General features: G+C 44.2%; 1 protein-coding gene across 7 annotated transcripts in view; it reads right to left on the reverse strand.

Moving 5' to 3' along the window:
• The window catches only part of LOC122383683 (rho GTPase-activating protein 190-like), a 406,057-nt gene that overhangs the window by 66,900 nt on the left and 322,731 nt on the right, over nucleotides 1–16,426 (reverse strand). For all 7 annotated transcript variants that reach the window (XM_043370373.1, XM_043370389.1, XM_043370415.1 and 4 more), the window contains one exon: nucleotides 3,839–3,973. In XM_043370373.1, the coding sequence (XP_043226308.1) occupies nucleotides 3,839–3,973 (135 nt within the window). The remainder of the gene's footprint in view (nucleotides 1–3,838; nucleotides 3,974–16,426) is intronic.

A 16,426-nucleotide genomic window follows, 5' to 3' on the forward strand; every position in this document is an offset into this window, starting at 1 on the left:
AAAAAACCACAAGGGGGGTGTTCAAACACCCCCCCCCCCCCAGCAGGGCGCGGGTTAAGCCAGGAATATGGATGCTACGACTAAGCAGGTTGACTAAGCACTAAGCGTAAACAAAATATGAGCGTGCGTGCCTGGAATTTGCTACTAGCGGGGGTTGGACAAAACAAAAATTACAACAATGAGCGGCCCATTCTTCTTCTGATTTATACGCCTGCAATTGCATTGGCTTGCTTCAAGCTTATTCTCCGCCTTCTTGCTTTCCACATATTGTACCTACAGAATATCTTTTTTAACTTCTATCTCTTCAGGTTCGAACAAAAACTTCCCAATAATCATTGCTTGGTTTTCCTGCATAGGTCTTTGTAATAAAGTTGCTTTTCTCCTCTCTTCGTTGACACCAATGTCTGAATGCTGAAGAATTGTTGAACAGGGAACACATTTACCTAGCCTTTAAAAACCACAAATCCTACATTACTTACATAAACATTTTTCTATAGTACTTATATTATCTACTTTCATCTGGCTAAGGCTTTTTTACATTATATTCCATCTGTTAAACATAAAAATATGATGAGTTATAGTATAACAAGCTGATAATTATATCTGCCTTGTCAGCTTGGCCTACATCTGCATCATGTCTATCACAAAACATGACTGCTTTCCTGACATTTGCATTTGTTCCACTCACCAATTGACCACTTCTACCATCTGCTCGCTCTATGCACAGACATTGTCATAGGGTCTGTTCCAGTTGCACTTCCTAACAATAGACAATAACACCTCTTAACTCCTCCAAGATTGCTTCCCTGTTCCAGTGGCAGCTTTCGCTCCTACAAAGCCAAGAAGGGCCCTGCTCCAACCTCCTCTATCTTGCTCTTTGAGAAGTTTAGATGTGTTAGGAAGTGCGACTGGAACAGACCCATAGCAAAACAGTTTCATCTCCCTGAGTCTGTACTGTCTTTTTCCACTTTTCCAAAGGATCATCATTCATCAGCACAGAAGGGTGGGAAAGAGAAGACTGTTCAAATTCTGAAAAGCCAGAGCTGCAAAGGAGGTCAAAGATGCAGTGCAGTTGGCCCACTCAGTAGAGTTTCACTAGTGGTTCTGATGTGGACTGGAGATTACACGCTGGGTTGAAGTGGCCGGTCTGGAGCAGCTGTAGTTCATCATTCGTGCTGATTGTGGACGAGTAAGAGCCCGCGTTGGCCCCGATCGGCGATCGCTGGCCAAAGCCCACCACCAGGTTGGTGATAGGCGTTGGCTGTGGTATCTAGTGTCGCCTATGTGTGAAAAGGACAAGTTGATAACAAAACCTGTTGCGCCATGTCATTAACCCGCGCCCGGGTGGCCCTCAGCCAACTTGGTGGGGGGGGGGGGGAGGTGTATTCGGCCACACCAGGTTATCTTGGAATGTAGCAAAGCTGGAAAGACGCAGTAAAATCAATCTATAGATCGCTATTTTTCTTCAGAATCATACAGGTCATTTTTGATCAGGTCATCGCTGAGGTCACTGGAGGTCACCAAAAGTAAAATGATGACGAATTTTGGCCCCCGATTTTGACAACTTCACAAATTGGTTCATAACTCGGGAACCAAAGAAGCTACAGCGCCGCGGAAAAGCGAATTCGATAGCTCTTTCGAAAATCTTTCAGGTTCTCAGATTTGAGCTAAGGTCAACTAGGGTTAAGCCTCCAAAGGGCAAAAACTGAACAATCGGCTTGCTTCGGAAATCGTCTTTTCTTTTAAAACTTTTGATACCAACCTTTTATTACGTTGATTTTACCGGCACTGCGTTTCTCTCGTCTTGTTGACCTAACAAGGTCAACTTAATAAATTTGACCTCAGGTCAATGTCGCAGAAAATGCCATATTGCATGTCATCGATTCGTTACATTGAAATTGAGATTAACATCAGTAGCGGCGGAACATCTTCAATTAAGGGGGCATTGCCGACTTTTGGTCTCATTCTTTCCATGCAACGCCCATAGGGCTAATGTTAAAATGCCAAAATCAAAGGGGGCACGGTGCCCCGGTGACCTCCCCGTTCCGCCGCCTATGATTATGATGCTTTTAGCGCTCTGGCCACGTTCCATCTAAAATCGATGTACAAAAATAAACTGTTGGAGACGTTACATGACCTGAGATGACCTCAGGAGCATACGATAGATCCCGATGTTTGAGTGTTTTTGTTTCAAAAGCAGAACATTTCGAGTTCCTCATACTGAATGAAACTGGAGACGTCGCAAAGTTGACCTGACCCTAGGTCACCGATATCAAAATTACAGATATTCAAGATGTTGGTACTGATTCTGTCATGCAATAGCTCGAGTTTCAAACTTCTACGTCATGGTGACCTGACCTGACCTTAGGTGACATGGGGTTACATTTTTTTTCACAAATGATGCGAATCGATGCATTATACATAAGCTCTAAGAAGTTTCGTGTCGTTTTATTTATGCAAGCACAAAATTGTCAGGTGTGGCCAAAAACGCCCCCACCCACCTGGGGGAACGTTAAAGCAGAGATGTATTTTTCGGTGTATTCCACGATGCATCGATCGGTGTACTTGATAATGCATTATTTATTGCTGCGTGTCTACGCTTTTGCTCTGTTCAGTGTGATCTGTGATAGGAAAACTACCGATATATCTCCACGCGCATGACTGAAAGAGCTGGCATGATCTATAATATTGGGTGTCTGTTTTTGTTTGGCATTTTATAAATACTGAGTCAGCTGTGATCGTTTGATGAGACACTGGGACAGCCGGCCTGTATGATCAGCGAACGGCAGGCGGCGGGGCGGTGGTCTGGTGGCTGCTGCATGGGACTGACACCAGCAGATTCAGAGCTGCGATACGCGGACTTTATGTTCACAATACCTTTCCAAAATAATATCTAATAGATATCATGTCCTCGAAAATGTTCTTCAATCAATATGATTTTACCTCCTGGCTTATTCCATGGGGGCCAAACCGATCGTTTTATGCATGCCTTTTCTGGGCCTCATTCTCCCCTAAATGCGTGTAGGTAGCAATTTTATTCAATGGACGACTGAAAGTGCCTCCGATTGGTTTTCAGTGTAGGTGGGATATGGCCGTTGAATGTGAGGCAGTCGATAAGAAACGTCGAGCTGGAACGGTCATTGGGTAGGTATGTGAAAGGCAGCAGTAGAAAACAAGAAAGGGAGGCGTTTGGTGTGAGGTTTCAAATGCTCTATGCATAAGAAAAGTTCATTTGATTATATGACACCGTCCTTTTTATCGCGATACGTGAGCAACGCATGAGACGCTCACTGTTCAGACTTGTAGCGTTAGAGAATGGGCCAACAGGCTGAGAAGGGCTATTTCTGCGAAAGGATATTCTGGAATTTGAATTGAAAGTCATTTAGTTTTGAAAGCATCCGTACTTCTTAACAAGATACTGACTCATTTAAAATTTCAATTTTTCCCCATTGCGATAACGATAAGAAACCGAGACTGCGGTGTCCCCGTGCGCAGGATTCTGGAGACTGTCGGGCGGATGTTAGTGGCTAAAAACTTTTGTTCTTTATTTAATAGAGAACAATCATTTCTTTTAATACTTTGTAACACCTAACTCACTAGAAACAATCCGTACGGGCTTCCAAAAATCTTATATTTAACATGTTAGATACATTACAATATTTTAGCTGCCCTAACTTGTAAATGTAACGTATGCGTCATTATTGAAAAAGTGCTAAAGCATAGTATTCTATTGCTGACAAATATTCTGCGTCAGCCAAAACTGGCCAATCAGAAGCTTTGTTTGTCATTTCTGGGTGGGATTAATAAACATGCCACCGGCGCGGTGCCACGGTCGTACCTGGGCGTACTCCGAGTTGGCCATGCTGACGCCCGGCTGGGGCTGGGAGCGTCGGGGCTCGGGCCGACTGCTCAGGTTGAGCTTGTCCAGCGTGTCGACAACACTCGAGTACTGCGTCAGGTTCAGCTTGCCCGGCTGCCGGACGGAGATATGTCAGATCAGCTCGGCGCTCCCAGAGGCGGGGCGGGGTGAGTAGTAAAGGAATCTTGGGGCGGGGTTAGGCCACACTGTAAACCAAATTGACAAGTCTTGTGTAATACAGTGGAATCCGCTTACTAAATCCTCGGATAATAAGTCCAGCCGCTTATCGTGGCCGCTTGAGCTGTTCCCGGATTTTCTCGATAGATACCATAGTTAATAAATCCGCTTAATAAATCCACGCACTCCGCTTAATGAGCCACTTCGGAGTTTCGAAGTCTGCAGTGACGTCTCCCCACTCGAAATGTGGCATCCAACCCGCTCCCAAAGAACCGCTCTGGAGCAGCGGTCTGCAGCAGTTGAGGTCTAAAAACACAAGGGGTTCAGGGCTTTCAAGAGCGCAATCACCATGCACAAAAAAAAAAATGTTCCCGGCAAAGCAGGCACGCTCGGCTATTCCGTTGGCATGGCAGGGTTGACGGGAGCGATCGCGGATGGATTTGTTGACTTGATTGGTGTGGTAGCTGTGCAGTGTGCGCTGTTCACTTTCCGGGGCATTTTTACGGTCGCAGGTTTGAGGGATGTCCAGCCCTAAAAGGCTCGCCTTTATAAATTAGGCTGCATTACGAATGTCAAATTATTGGTGGTCCGGACCCGGCGACCCCACCGGTGGCGGAGGCCCTGGTCACTTTCATTGGAATAAGTAAGGCAATGAGGAATGTTAGCCAATACGCTTGCATTGCAGGGAACGGAACGTGCAACTGCAATACATGCTTTTCTAACGAAAATAACTGACTTCGGTTAACCCGCGCCCTGCTGGGGGGGGGGGGGAGTGTTTGACACCCCCCCCCTGTGCTTTTTCGCGGATATCTCAAAAACGGCGGCGCGGAACGCCGCCGTTTTTGGTACACCTTATCATACATCAATTCTACACATGTTGTGAAAATTTCAGACCAATGTCATTCAAGGTCAGGTCACCAGGTCACTTGAAGTGACCTCACCTCATAAAAAGTTTCAATGTCTGCCATAGCTACACCGAGTGACCGATCGCTTTGAAACTTTCAGCGATTACTAAGAGCAATAGCATGTACAAAATGTATATCTCATAATTTTGATATCGATGACCTAAGGTCAGGTCAATTTTGCGACCTCCCCGTTATAAGTCAATGGGAGAAAATTGAAATGCGCCTCTTTTGGACGAAAAGCATTATAAACACTCCCAAACACTGAATTACAAGTGGTTTAGGCGCACTGAACATGAAAATGGTGTCCGTGACCCCTGGTTATGCCCCTGAGGTCATCTTAGGTCACGAATGGTATCTAACAGTTTTTCGCAAATAACTTTTGATAGAGGCATGCTAGAGCGATGAAAACGCCTTAGATGTGTTCAGCTCGACGATACGGATCGACTGATATGCAACATGACCCTTTCCGGTCAGGTCATGACCTTGACCTGAGGTCAAATTTTCAAGTTGACCTTTCAAGGTCAAGTTATAGTTCATTCGATGCGTCTTGACGAGAGGAACACGATGCCGGTAAAAGTAAGCTCGTACAAGGTTTGGGTCAAAAGTTATTGCAGAAAAACTGTTTCCGAAAAAAATCGGCTATTTTTGCAGTTTTTACCCCCTGCAGGCAAAACCGTTGATGCTAGGTCAAATCTGAGAGAATTACTCAGAAAGAGCGTTAATAGGGCTATCGAATGCGCTTTTCCGCAGCGCTGTAGCTCTACTGGTTCCCGAGTTATGCGTTGGCTTCTTGGAAATTGTCGACATTCGACCTGGAAATCGGCGAATTTTTGCCTTCAATGACCTCTGGTGACCTGACCTTTGACCTGACCAAAAAATTGACCGAAGTGATTTCGTCATTATTTTTTACGTTCTTTCGAACGCCGCCTTCCGCGTATCGCTGCGTGGCCCAGGAGCCGAGTTAGAAGGGGGGGGGGTGTTTGAACACCCCCCCCCCCCAGCAGGGCGTGGAAATCCAGGACCCCCAGCAGGGCGCGGGTTAATAAAGCTACCGCTTAATAAATCCAAAACACCTTGTCACCAAGGTGGATTAACTAAGCGGATTCCACTGTATAACCTATCATCTCTGGGTATATTTACCAACTGATACTTTTTAAACAAGCCGTTGTCTGGTGCATTGCTTGTCAGGTGACAACTACGAGTCAATAGTTATTATGCACATTGCACACCAACTTCTCAGTATGCAGACCATCTCTACATGTTTCAACGTTTGTTTCTTAACCAGTTTTGGAAACTTGTTTCCGCATGGTTATTAAACCGGTGTCTAACTTGTACTGGTCAGCTGGTCAGCATACACATGGTCAGCTGCGCCTGACGTCAGACTTGGCGGACCAATCAGCGGTCGCCGCCCGCCGTTAGCGGGCCCCGGCGCGGCGGTTTCGAACCAGCAGTTGTTGCGCGACCGCCGTGCAGCCTGGAGCAGCGACGAGGGCTGTTCCAGCATTTGTGCAATAAAAAGTGAAATCTGTGAACTGCGGTGTTCGTGCTGTGAGTGAGGCCCCCTCTGACCCATGCGGGACACACTAATCTTGCCTTACCCGCGGCCGAGGCGCCTCCCTTCCCCTGCGCGCGCAATGTAAGTGGGCCAGACCTGTGCATGTTCATGTGAACAGATGTTTTGCGGTCGGCGAGGCGCCTCCCTTCCCCTGCGCGCGCAATGTAAGTGGGCCAGACCTGTGCATGTTCATGTGAACAGATGTTTTGCGGTCGGCGGTTTTATATATATATATATATATATATATATATATATATATATATATATATATATATATATATATATATATATATATATATATATATATATATATATATATATATATATATATATATATATATATATATATATATATATATATATATATATATATATATATATATATATGTATATATATATATATATATACATGAACATATATATATATATATATATATATATATATATATATATATATATATATATATATGTCTCCAGTCATATATATATATATATATATATATATATATATATATATATATATATATATATATATATATATATATATATATATATATATATATATATATATATATATATATATATATATACATTTATGTATTTGTAACTTAACTGATGGACATATATGGGCTATAAAAGCTGATCTGGTTGGGGCTCGTGATTTATTCGAATTATCTGCGTGATCGTGCAACTGCCATGATTGTTACGCTTAGTGTTCAGGAAATATTCGTCATACGGGCATGTTATGCTTCTGGCTTGATGCAGTGCACAAAACCATGTTCTTCCACATGCGCATCAGTTCTTGCTTCAAAGACTTATGCTGACGGTGCAAGATATACCTACTGGGGTTAGCTCACGCATTCACCACATCCATTCGAAAATATGCGCTCGGAATTGTCTCCAGTCAATAGTTTTAATTACGTGACCGTAATAAATACTAACGATTCCAGAAACTTCCGAATGAATGTGGTGTATGCATTCATTGATGATATAACCAGGGATGCGGAGCCGTGGAAATTTCAGACGGCTCCGGCTCCGGCTCCGGCTCCGGAGAAAAAATCGGCTCCGGCTCCGGCTCCGGGTGAAATGTTATGGCGGCTCCGGCTCCGGCTCCGGCTCCGAGTAAAATGGTCCGGCTCCGGCGGCTCCGGCTCCGACTAAGTACATCCCCTATGCAATCAATTTTAAATACGGGTGGAAGAAAAATTGGATTGGTTATACGCGTCACTCTTTGCCATGACCGGCTCACCGCGTCCCCGCGCAAACGCACCTCGGAGAGAACTGGCAGAACAAAGGACTAGGAAGCGATGGCATTGGAAGCGCAGTCGCCGCGAATCGGAGTTCACTGAACCATCGTAAGCTGACACTCGTCTCGGCTGCATTGGGGGGTGGGGTGGGGGGGGGGTGGCGTGGGAAGAGACGGTGCTGGGAGTCGCAGTCCACTGCACTGGCTTCAAAACAATGGCCGTCACCTGATGACCGGTACTCATGTTCTGGGGATGCAGTAGACGTGGGGGGAGGGGGGGAGGAGCAGACAGGAAGTTGATTGCGTACTGTGGGATACTGGGGACATTCGGCTTTTTTCATTCACTTGATGGCCCATGACGTACTTACCATATGTTTTACTGCCTTGTACTGTCAAACCGAACTAGGTCAATTTTTTTCCTCTTCAAAAAATAAAAACGAGCCGGAGTCGCCCCTTTTTTGGCGGCTCCGGCTCCGGCTCCGGCTCCGGGCTATATTGTTTCACGGCTCCGGCTCCGGCTCCGGGCAAAATATGCCGGCTCCGGCGGCTCCGGCTCCGACTCCGGCTCCGCATCCCTGGATATAACCCATCAGTATTTCGTTTCTCGTCAGCGCAAGCCTTTGAGCAAGAACCGATGTCAGTCATGGTTTCGTGCACCGCTCCCAGCCAAAAATGTCCGTAAATAAAATATTTCCTGAATCAGTATCGTGGTAATTGAAAACGAACGCGAATCGTTACTTCTTAAGGTTATCAACGCAAAGAAAGCGATTGTAAGGAAGAATAAGTTCGAACAGAGCGTTAGTACACCTACTTGTTGACAATTTGTAAGCTAGCAATGCCCATTCAAAGGCTAGTTCATCAACAAACCAGGGGTAAGTGAACCGACAAGGAAACGCCTATGCCTATCCAGAAGTTGGTAGGTCCACAAGGCAAGGCGAATCGGGCGCTGACCGTCGAGGAGGGTGTCAAGGAATGCTACCCGATCAGCCTCGAGCCCTAGCTCGGAAGGGCACGACGGGCAGTAGTCTGTCTAACCTTCGGCTAGCGGGGCACGGGACCAGTGGCTCGATTGTTCCGGCCCAGGGAGTCATAGCTCTGGGCAGTGGCGTAGCCAGAAATCAGCGAAGGGGGGGGGGCATGGTGCTCGAGGGGGCGACTTTTTCCCTTGAGAAGGGCACCATTGTCAGCTCGCGACAGGGGCGTCAGTCTAAAATGTAACGTCATGTGCATGCAAGATTTACTAGGTGCTGCAAAATACGAGTATAAAAACTAGGTTTCGCTGATTTGTCAAAAAAAATCCAATTGATGCAATTTGCAGCCCGGTGTTGTTTTATCAAAAAACCTTGATTTGATGAATATTTAGCACGATATAGGAAACGAGCTCAGGCTACGGACATTTTATTATAAAAAAACGCATCCATGCGAATTCGAAAAGGTAAAACATACATTGATCGATGAGCACATTTTTTATTATTTGCAAAAAATTATACAGGTTCACTCACTGATCCAAAGTGACCTGTGGGCTGCAGCCTGTGGTCGACCGGAGTGGCCGTGCTTAGAATCTAAGACCGCACGTAGTATGAAGGATTCACGCTGCGACTTATTGCCGAAATTGGAATCCAGGAAGGACTTTTTTCCACTTATTTTCAATACAACATAACATTTTCATGTGCACACTTTGGTTTTACACTTAGCATACCTTACATTACACATTAGGTAATACATTGCATACTTCCATTACACACACATTTTTTCCTGCCCCGCCCCGCATCGCCCCGCGAAATTACACATATTCCCGTTCTCGCTGGGGCGATGCCCCAGGCCGCCGGCCGGGCCCGCGACCCGTCAACCAGATAGGTTGGCGAGCCGCGCGCCCGGCCGGCCGGCCGACCCTTGATGGTGTCGGCCTCCGGTTAGCCGGGTTGGGTTAGAGGCGGGCAGGACGCGTGAACTACTTTTTCTCGCGGCTCCATCGTCCTCAGCTATAGGGACAACACTATGGAAACAAACACCATCGTGCGTGCACAAACACCGGTCGTGGTGGCTGTTGCCACCCCGACCTCTGCCCCCGTCCGCGCCGCCCCGCACCTCGGTGCGTCTACTCACGCGAGGCGGCGCCCCCTAACCGCCGGCCCGTCCCGCGGGTCACAGGCGGTCCGAGGGACGGGCCGGCGGCCCGGCCTGCCCAGCATATGCTGGGGGGCCGGGCACGGGTTGGCCCGGATGGGGTAGGGCGGGGGCCTTTCGCCTCATAGGGAGACGCCCGTTTCAAGATCGAGCTGCGACCATTTACCGGCAAAAACACCCATTGTTTCATTTATTTGAGCCCAATACTTTTCACTTTCTTTATCAGCTTGGAGATAGCCCAGAAGTGTGAATATCGATGGGCTTCTGTTGGATTGCAAAATTTGAGTACCTATACTGATTAAATGATTTGCAAGTTTGTCATTGCCCTCTCCTAGTAGCACTTCTTTCATACGTATTTTCTCTGTAATTCTGGTAAGGTTTTTTAAGTCGAGCCAGTTTTTCAACTCTAACCATAGGCTTTGTGCTCTACGGCAGTACCAAAATTTGTGGGAAATGTCTTCGAGCTGGTCGCAGTGATCACACTTTCCGGATTCCTTTATGTTCATTTGATTTAAAGGTAGTGTGCCACCTTTGAAAGATTTCCCATTTTATTTTTCCTAGGATAAGAAGCTTCTGTTTTTACCTAATATCGCAAAAAAAAAATCAAAAATGGGCCTGGAATAGTGCCTTTTTCGCCTAAAAGTTTATCGGTTTTTAGATATGTACAACAACTGTAGTGGGCTCACCTGCAAACAGGCGTCGGGCAACAATCGCGAATGCGGCGCACTTGTGACAATAAGCAAAGGTCATTATAGTGTTACGACCATACGACGTACGGGAATGAGTTATCAGCTGTCTAATCGTAGACAACACAATGTCGAGCCTTAAACTGTAAGCCCGTATTGGTATTGTTTCTTTTATTTGGCTGTCGAACATTATTTATGGTTTGAAATATGATTTTATGTAAAATAATTGATATGAAAAAGCCGTCTTATAAGTTATGACCCCATTTCACCACACGTAAGTGGCAGAAATGACAATGATCAGCTGACGCATTTTTCTTGGCCGAAGTCAGAGCGCGCGGCCCGACGCACCACGCGTATTTGGAAATTCCGACCTCGACGAGCATCAGAAGCCAACTAACAGGCGTGTTCGAAACCGCAGGAGCTGATGATGAACGGGTTTATCGAAACTTGATTGGATGAGCATATCGGTAATAGCGATTTCAGTGTGTGCATTTATTGTTCATAGTGGTGTGAAATGTGGTTGGGGTACGACCGACAACCCGTCGGGGCGAATTTCGCACTGGGGTACTCAAAATTTGAAGAATTTAAGACGTTTCCATGAGTTTTGAAGGTATGGATAAGTTCTAAAAATCCGGTTCTCCTTATCTGGGCCATTAACTCCATACGGTCCAAGAAAGCTGGCACACTACCTTTAACAGTTTGTTTGTGGCAGCTATTCTAGTAATCATTTTATACCTTAGACCCCTATATTGTGATGGAGTTTCCATTAAAGATCCGTACACCTCGGTCCAATTTAGGTCTGGTATAACACTCTCCCATTTATTGCGATGACTTTTTGTTTTATTTTTTGATAATATTTCGTGTAAGTGACTAGAGCGGGTCGATGGATCAATGATGAATCCAATCTTTGGATCTATGATTGGCTGGGTAATTTTATTTTTTCCTGTAGAACTGACCCACTGTTCTGGCAGACTTCTTAATAAGGATGCATACTCCAGGAAGTTCACCCTCAACGAGAATGAATTTCTAAATTCTGCGATGTTCATTAACGATCCATCCACTTTGAGCAGATCGTTCAATGTCCTTACCCCATGTTCGTACCATTGGCATATCCATGAATCTTTAAACTTTGTGTAATTAGAGAAAAAGATATTGCTTGCGGTTATATCACTTATGTCCATTTGGAAGCACTCTTTGAAATCAGCCAGGGCTAGCATAACCTCCTTCCAAAACTGGTTCCTTATACCGGGAGCTTTTTTCCTTATAGCGATTGCTTCCATTTGCCATACGGGTATCGATTTTTTTCAGGACATTTTCTGCAATGCTGACCCATGCACTGTTCTTTGACACGAGTCTCTTTATCCAGCTAATTTTTAAGGCGGATATATACGTTTTGATGTCTATCATTCCTACACCTCCTGATAAGGCTGTTTTTTTTTTTCCAGAGAGGCACGGCTAATTCTTTCATTCTTTCCATGCCAAAGAAACTTATATAACAATGTCGTCAATTTCTTTATTACTTCTAAGGATGGATTCGGAATAGAAATCAAAAGGTAGCTTATCTTGGACAGCATCAATGATTTAATCACAGTTACCTTTCCATGCAATGTTATATTGCGATTCATCCACTTATCTATTTCTCGTTTGATCTCAGTAATCTTGTCCATGTACACCTCACCCGTCTTTTGCAGATTAGAATCGAAAGAAACACCCAAAATTTTGAGCGTTCTGCTCCATTGTATTTCGATATTCCTCTCTAGTGCTGTTCTGTGGCTGCAGGGTGCTCCTATCCACATCGCTTTTGTTTTGTCTATGTTTGGCTTCAACCCAGAGAATTTGGCGAACCAACCAAGCTCACTGAATAGTGCATTAAAACTTTGCAATTTAGGTTTCAGGAAACAAACAGTATCATCCGCATACATTGCTATTTTTACATCCGTCCCTGCTGGTTTCAGTCCCTCAATGTCTCGATTTTGCTCAATTTTCCTTTCCAGTATGTCCATTACTAATATAAAGAGATAACAACTTAATGCATCGCCCTGCCGACATGATCTATCTAGTTGGATTTCGTCTGACAGGTGACCATTATAAAGGACTCTTGCAAATGCCCCCTTATACAGCGTATCAAACCACTGTATTATATAAGGCGGAAACTTCCTAAACTGTAGTACGTCTCTGATGAATCTCCAGCTGACAGAGTCAAAGGCGGCTTCTATGTCGAGACTAAGAAGGATACCTGATGCGTGTTCATCTTGCATGCATTGAATCGTATCGTATATAAGCCTTATGTTATCTCCTATAAACCTATTTTGGAGAAAACCCTAGCGAAAAAGTCATATAGGACTGGCGAACTGTCCTATAGGACCAATAGGATTCCTATAGGAATTTGTCCTATAGGACACTCTTCTACAGGACTCCTATAGGATTTCTATAGGATATTGTCCTATAGGACAATTTCCTGTAGGACTTAATAGGACACCTGTAGGACACTTTCCTATAGGACACTGTCCTATAAGAGTGCTATAGGAATCCTATATGGCAGTTTCCTATTGGAGACTCTCCTATAGGAGTGCTGTAGGACTCTTATATGACAGTTAGCTTTAGGATACTGCCCTATTAGATAGGAGTGTTATAAGACTCATATATGATACTTTACTTTCCTATAAACACCCCTCTGACAATGTCCCAAAGGATTCTAAAGGTAATCCTATAGGATATGCCTATTGACACTTTCCTATAGGAGTCCTACAGGACACTGACTATCATATATGATTCCTATAGGACTCCTTTCGCAAGCGTAACTTGTAGCATAGGGGTGGGTCTTCGCGCCAGATATACATGTGTGTGAAGCATGGGATCTTTGGAAATAAAAACGACGGATGATTACTGAGATTTTTGTTTGTGTGCGTATGTTGTAGTTTGCATGTGCGTGCCCGCAATATACACTATTTCACGCTCCTGCGTGGCGCCGTTCCGGCGCAAAACACCCAGATGTGGATGCCACTTTTCGTTTGTTACAGACGGACCGACAACTTTTTTATAATATGTACACTATTCTGTATTCTGTATTTGGTACAACCGTCAACAGAACATGACCAATTAATGACGCGGAGTCATATACGTACATAGGTACCATCAGGTCAACTCATGCATACATGCTAAATGTAGCTACAGCAGCTTAAAACATTAGGAGGGACGAGGGTACATAGGTATTAGGTACCTACCCAGGACAAGGTTTGTGCCCACTCCACGATTCCATCACTGCGTACACCAAATGCCATTTCAGTCGAGAACACCTAGATCTCGTATCTCGGAGACGCGCTCTAATACTAAATGGTTGATGTAATAAGATTACATTTTCAGGCTATTGACAGGTTGGACCATTTATGCAGTCACTGTCGTTAAGAGCTATGTTATAATTCCTTTACCGTAACATGGAAAAACCACTAGTCCTGGTGGCGCAGTTAGTTAGGGCGTTGGTCTGCTATGCGGAGGGTCCTAGGTTCGATTCCCGTGTATGACCCGACCGCTGTTATTTACGTTTCCTATAGGATTCCTATAGGACTCCTATATAAAATTCCTATAGGACACCGAAAAATACTATAGGACAGCCACTACGTTCTATAGGATTCCTAAAGGACTATGTAAAGGTCCTATAGGATTCCTATCACAAGTCCTATCGAGCAACACGTCCTATAGGAATCCTATAGGTATCCTATAGGTATCCTATAGGTATCCTATAGGTATCCTATAGGTATCCTATAGGCATCCTATAGGATTCCTATTGATAAGTCCTACACAATTTCTAATTAGGGAAGCAGTCTGATTTGCGGCAATTATGTCGTTTAGTACAATTTTTAATCTGTTTGCGATCGTAGCAGATATAATCTTATAGTGCACGTTAAGCAACGTTATAGGTCTATACGACTGTACTAACTCACGTGGTTTGCCTGGTTATGGGAGCAGTACGACTATTCCCTCCTTCATTGTTTTTGAGACAGACCCCGTGCGAAAGCAATGCTCACACATTGTTATAAAAAATGACTTCAAATCAGCCCAGAAAAATTTGTAGAATTCTACTGTGAAAACCGTCACTACCGGGAGAAGTTCCATTTTTCATACGCATGAGCGTCTTCCCTAACTCTTCGACAGTGATTGGCTTTTGCAACTCACATTTCTCTTCCGGCCCTATATTTCTAGTTTCTATGTCATTTAAATACTCGCTGCACTCATCCTCGTCTAATGTAACATCTTTGTTGCTAAACTTGTTCTGGAAAAATTCTTTGAAGGCTCTTAAGATTTCTGTTTGAGATTCTTTAATACCGCCCCTGGTTTTTAAATACGCAATCCTCTTGCTGTCAAATCTCCTTTTCTCTAGCGTTAAGAAATACTTTGACGGCTTCTCAGAGAGTTGCCTCCAAATTGCTCTCGATCTAATAACGCTTCCCTTGAGCCTGTGCTCCCTTAGATGTTCCAATTCCTTTTTTTGTTCCTGTAATTCCTCCATTTTCTCGGGATCTCCAAAGAGATCCACTTCTCTCTCACTCATTACAATGGAGGCTTGTAATTCTTCCTCTCTTTTCCGCTCGGTTCTCCTTTTATTGATTCCGAAAGAAATCGTTTCCCTACGTATAGTAAGAAGCAAAACTTCAAAGAAAAGGGAAGGGTCTATCGACATTTGCACTGTCGATGGATTTAAGTCTACATACTTCGGTTCGTAAACTGGGAGTGCATATTCACGAACTACCCCAAGTATAGTCTGCTTTACAACTTTGACGTACCTTTTATCATTTAAGAGGGAAGCATTAAATTTAAACAGGCCCCTTCCTTTAGTTTGTTGCGTTAAATTCATATCTAGCGTTACTATCGAGTGGTCAGATCGATACCCTGGTAAAATATCAGTTTTCGTAAAGTACCCCTCCAGACTTTTACTAATAAGAAACATATCGAGCCTTGCTTGTTTAACTGGTGGACCGTTAACTCTCCATGTGAAACGTTTAGCATCGGGGTTTTTCATTCTGTAAATATCAATGAGATCTTTCTCAGACATAATCTTCTTAACACATTCTCTCGCTCTCGTGTTGTTGTGTCGTCGATAGTTGAAATTATCCTGGTTCTGAACAAGCGTTAAATTGAAGTCCCCACCAATTATTAGGGGAACATTTTCGTCTGCAATGCAGTCATTGATGCGCGTAACCAATGATCTATAGAAATCCGGATCATCGTTGTTTGGTCCATATATGTTTACTAAACAGAAATCCCAGCAGTTGTCTATCTTGGCTCTGGTGACAATGAAGTTGCCGTTTGTATCTAAAGAAGTGCTACTGAAGCTGACATCCACACTATTGACTAAGATGGCCACACCTCGCGCATTGTTTGTGTAAGGTGCTACAATGACTTCGTTTCCCCAAAAGTTTCTAAAAAAAGGAATTCCAATTTCAGTACAGTGTATGTCCTGAAGCATTGCTATGTTAACTTTTTGATTCCGTAAATGGCTGAAAACATCTTTTCTTTTCTTGTAGTCCTTCAATCCCCTACAGTTCAACGAAATGATTCTTAGTTCATCCATTTAGGATAGTTTTTCTCTCTCGTTCTCTTTGGCCAATGTTTTGAGCTGGAAAGTTTGGCATTTCTGCATGATAAGCGGTAGCAGCTCGTAAAGTAGCAGTATCTACATAGAAGAAAACAATAAAGAAAAATATGTGTACAATATTTCCGAACAAGCAAACCCCTAAACACAGACACTTTAAAACTTAGTCTAAACGGCATTGCTTTGATCGACCTTCGGCTCAGCTCCAGTAGGAGCGAATATCACGTGCACCTCTACCATTGTCACCCCCTCTTCCCCGGGCGTACACCGCCGTCCTCCCA

Source organism: Amphibalanus amphitrite, unplaced genomic scaffold, assembly GCF_019059575.1.
Source record: "Amphibalanus amphitrite isolate SeventyFive unplaced genomic scaffold, NRLGWU_Aamphi_draft 000013F_arrow, whole genome shotgun sequence".
Classification (NCBI taxonomy): domain Eukaryota; kingdom Metazoa; phylum Arthropoda; class Thecostraca; order Balanomorpha; family Balanidae; genus Amphibalanus; species Amphibalanus amphitrite.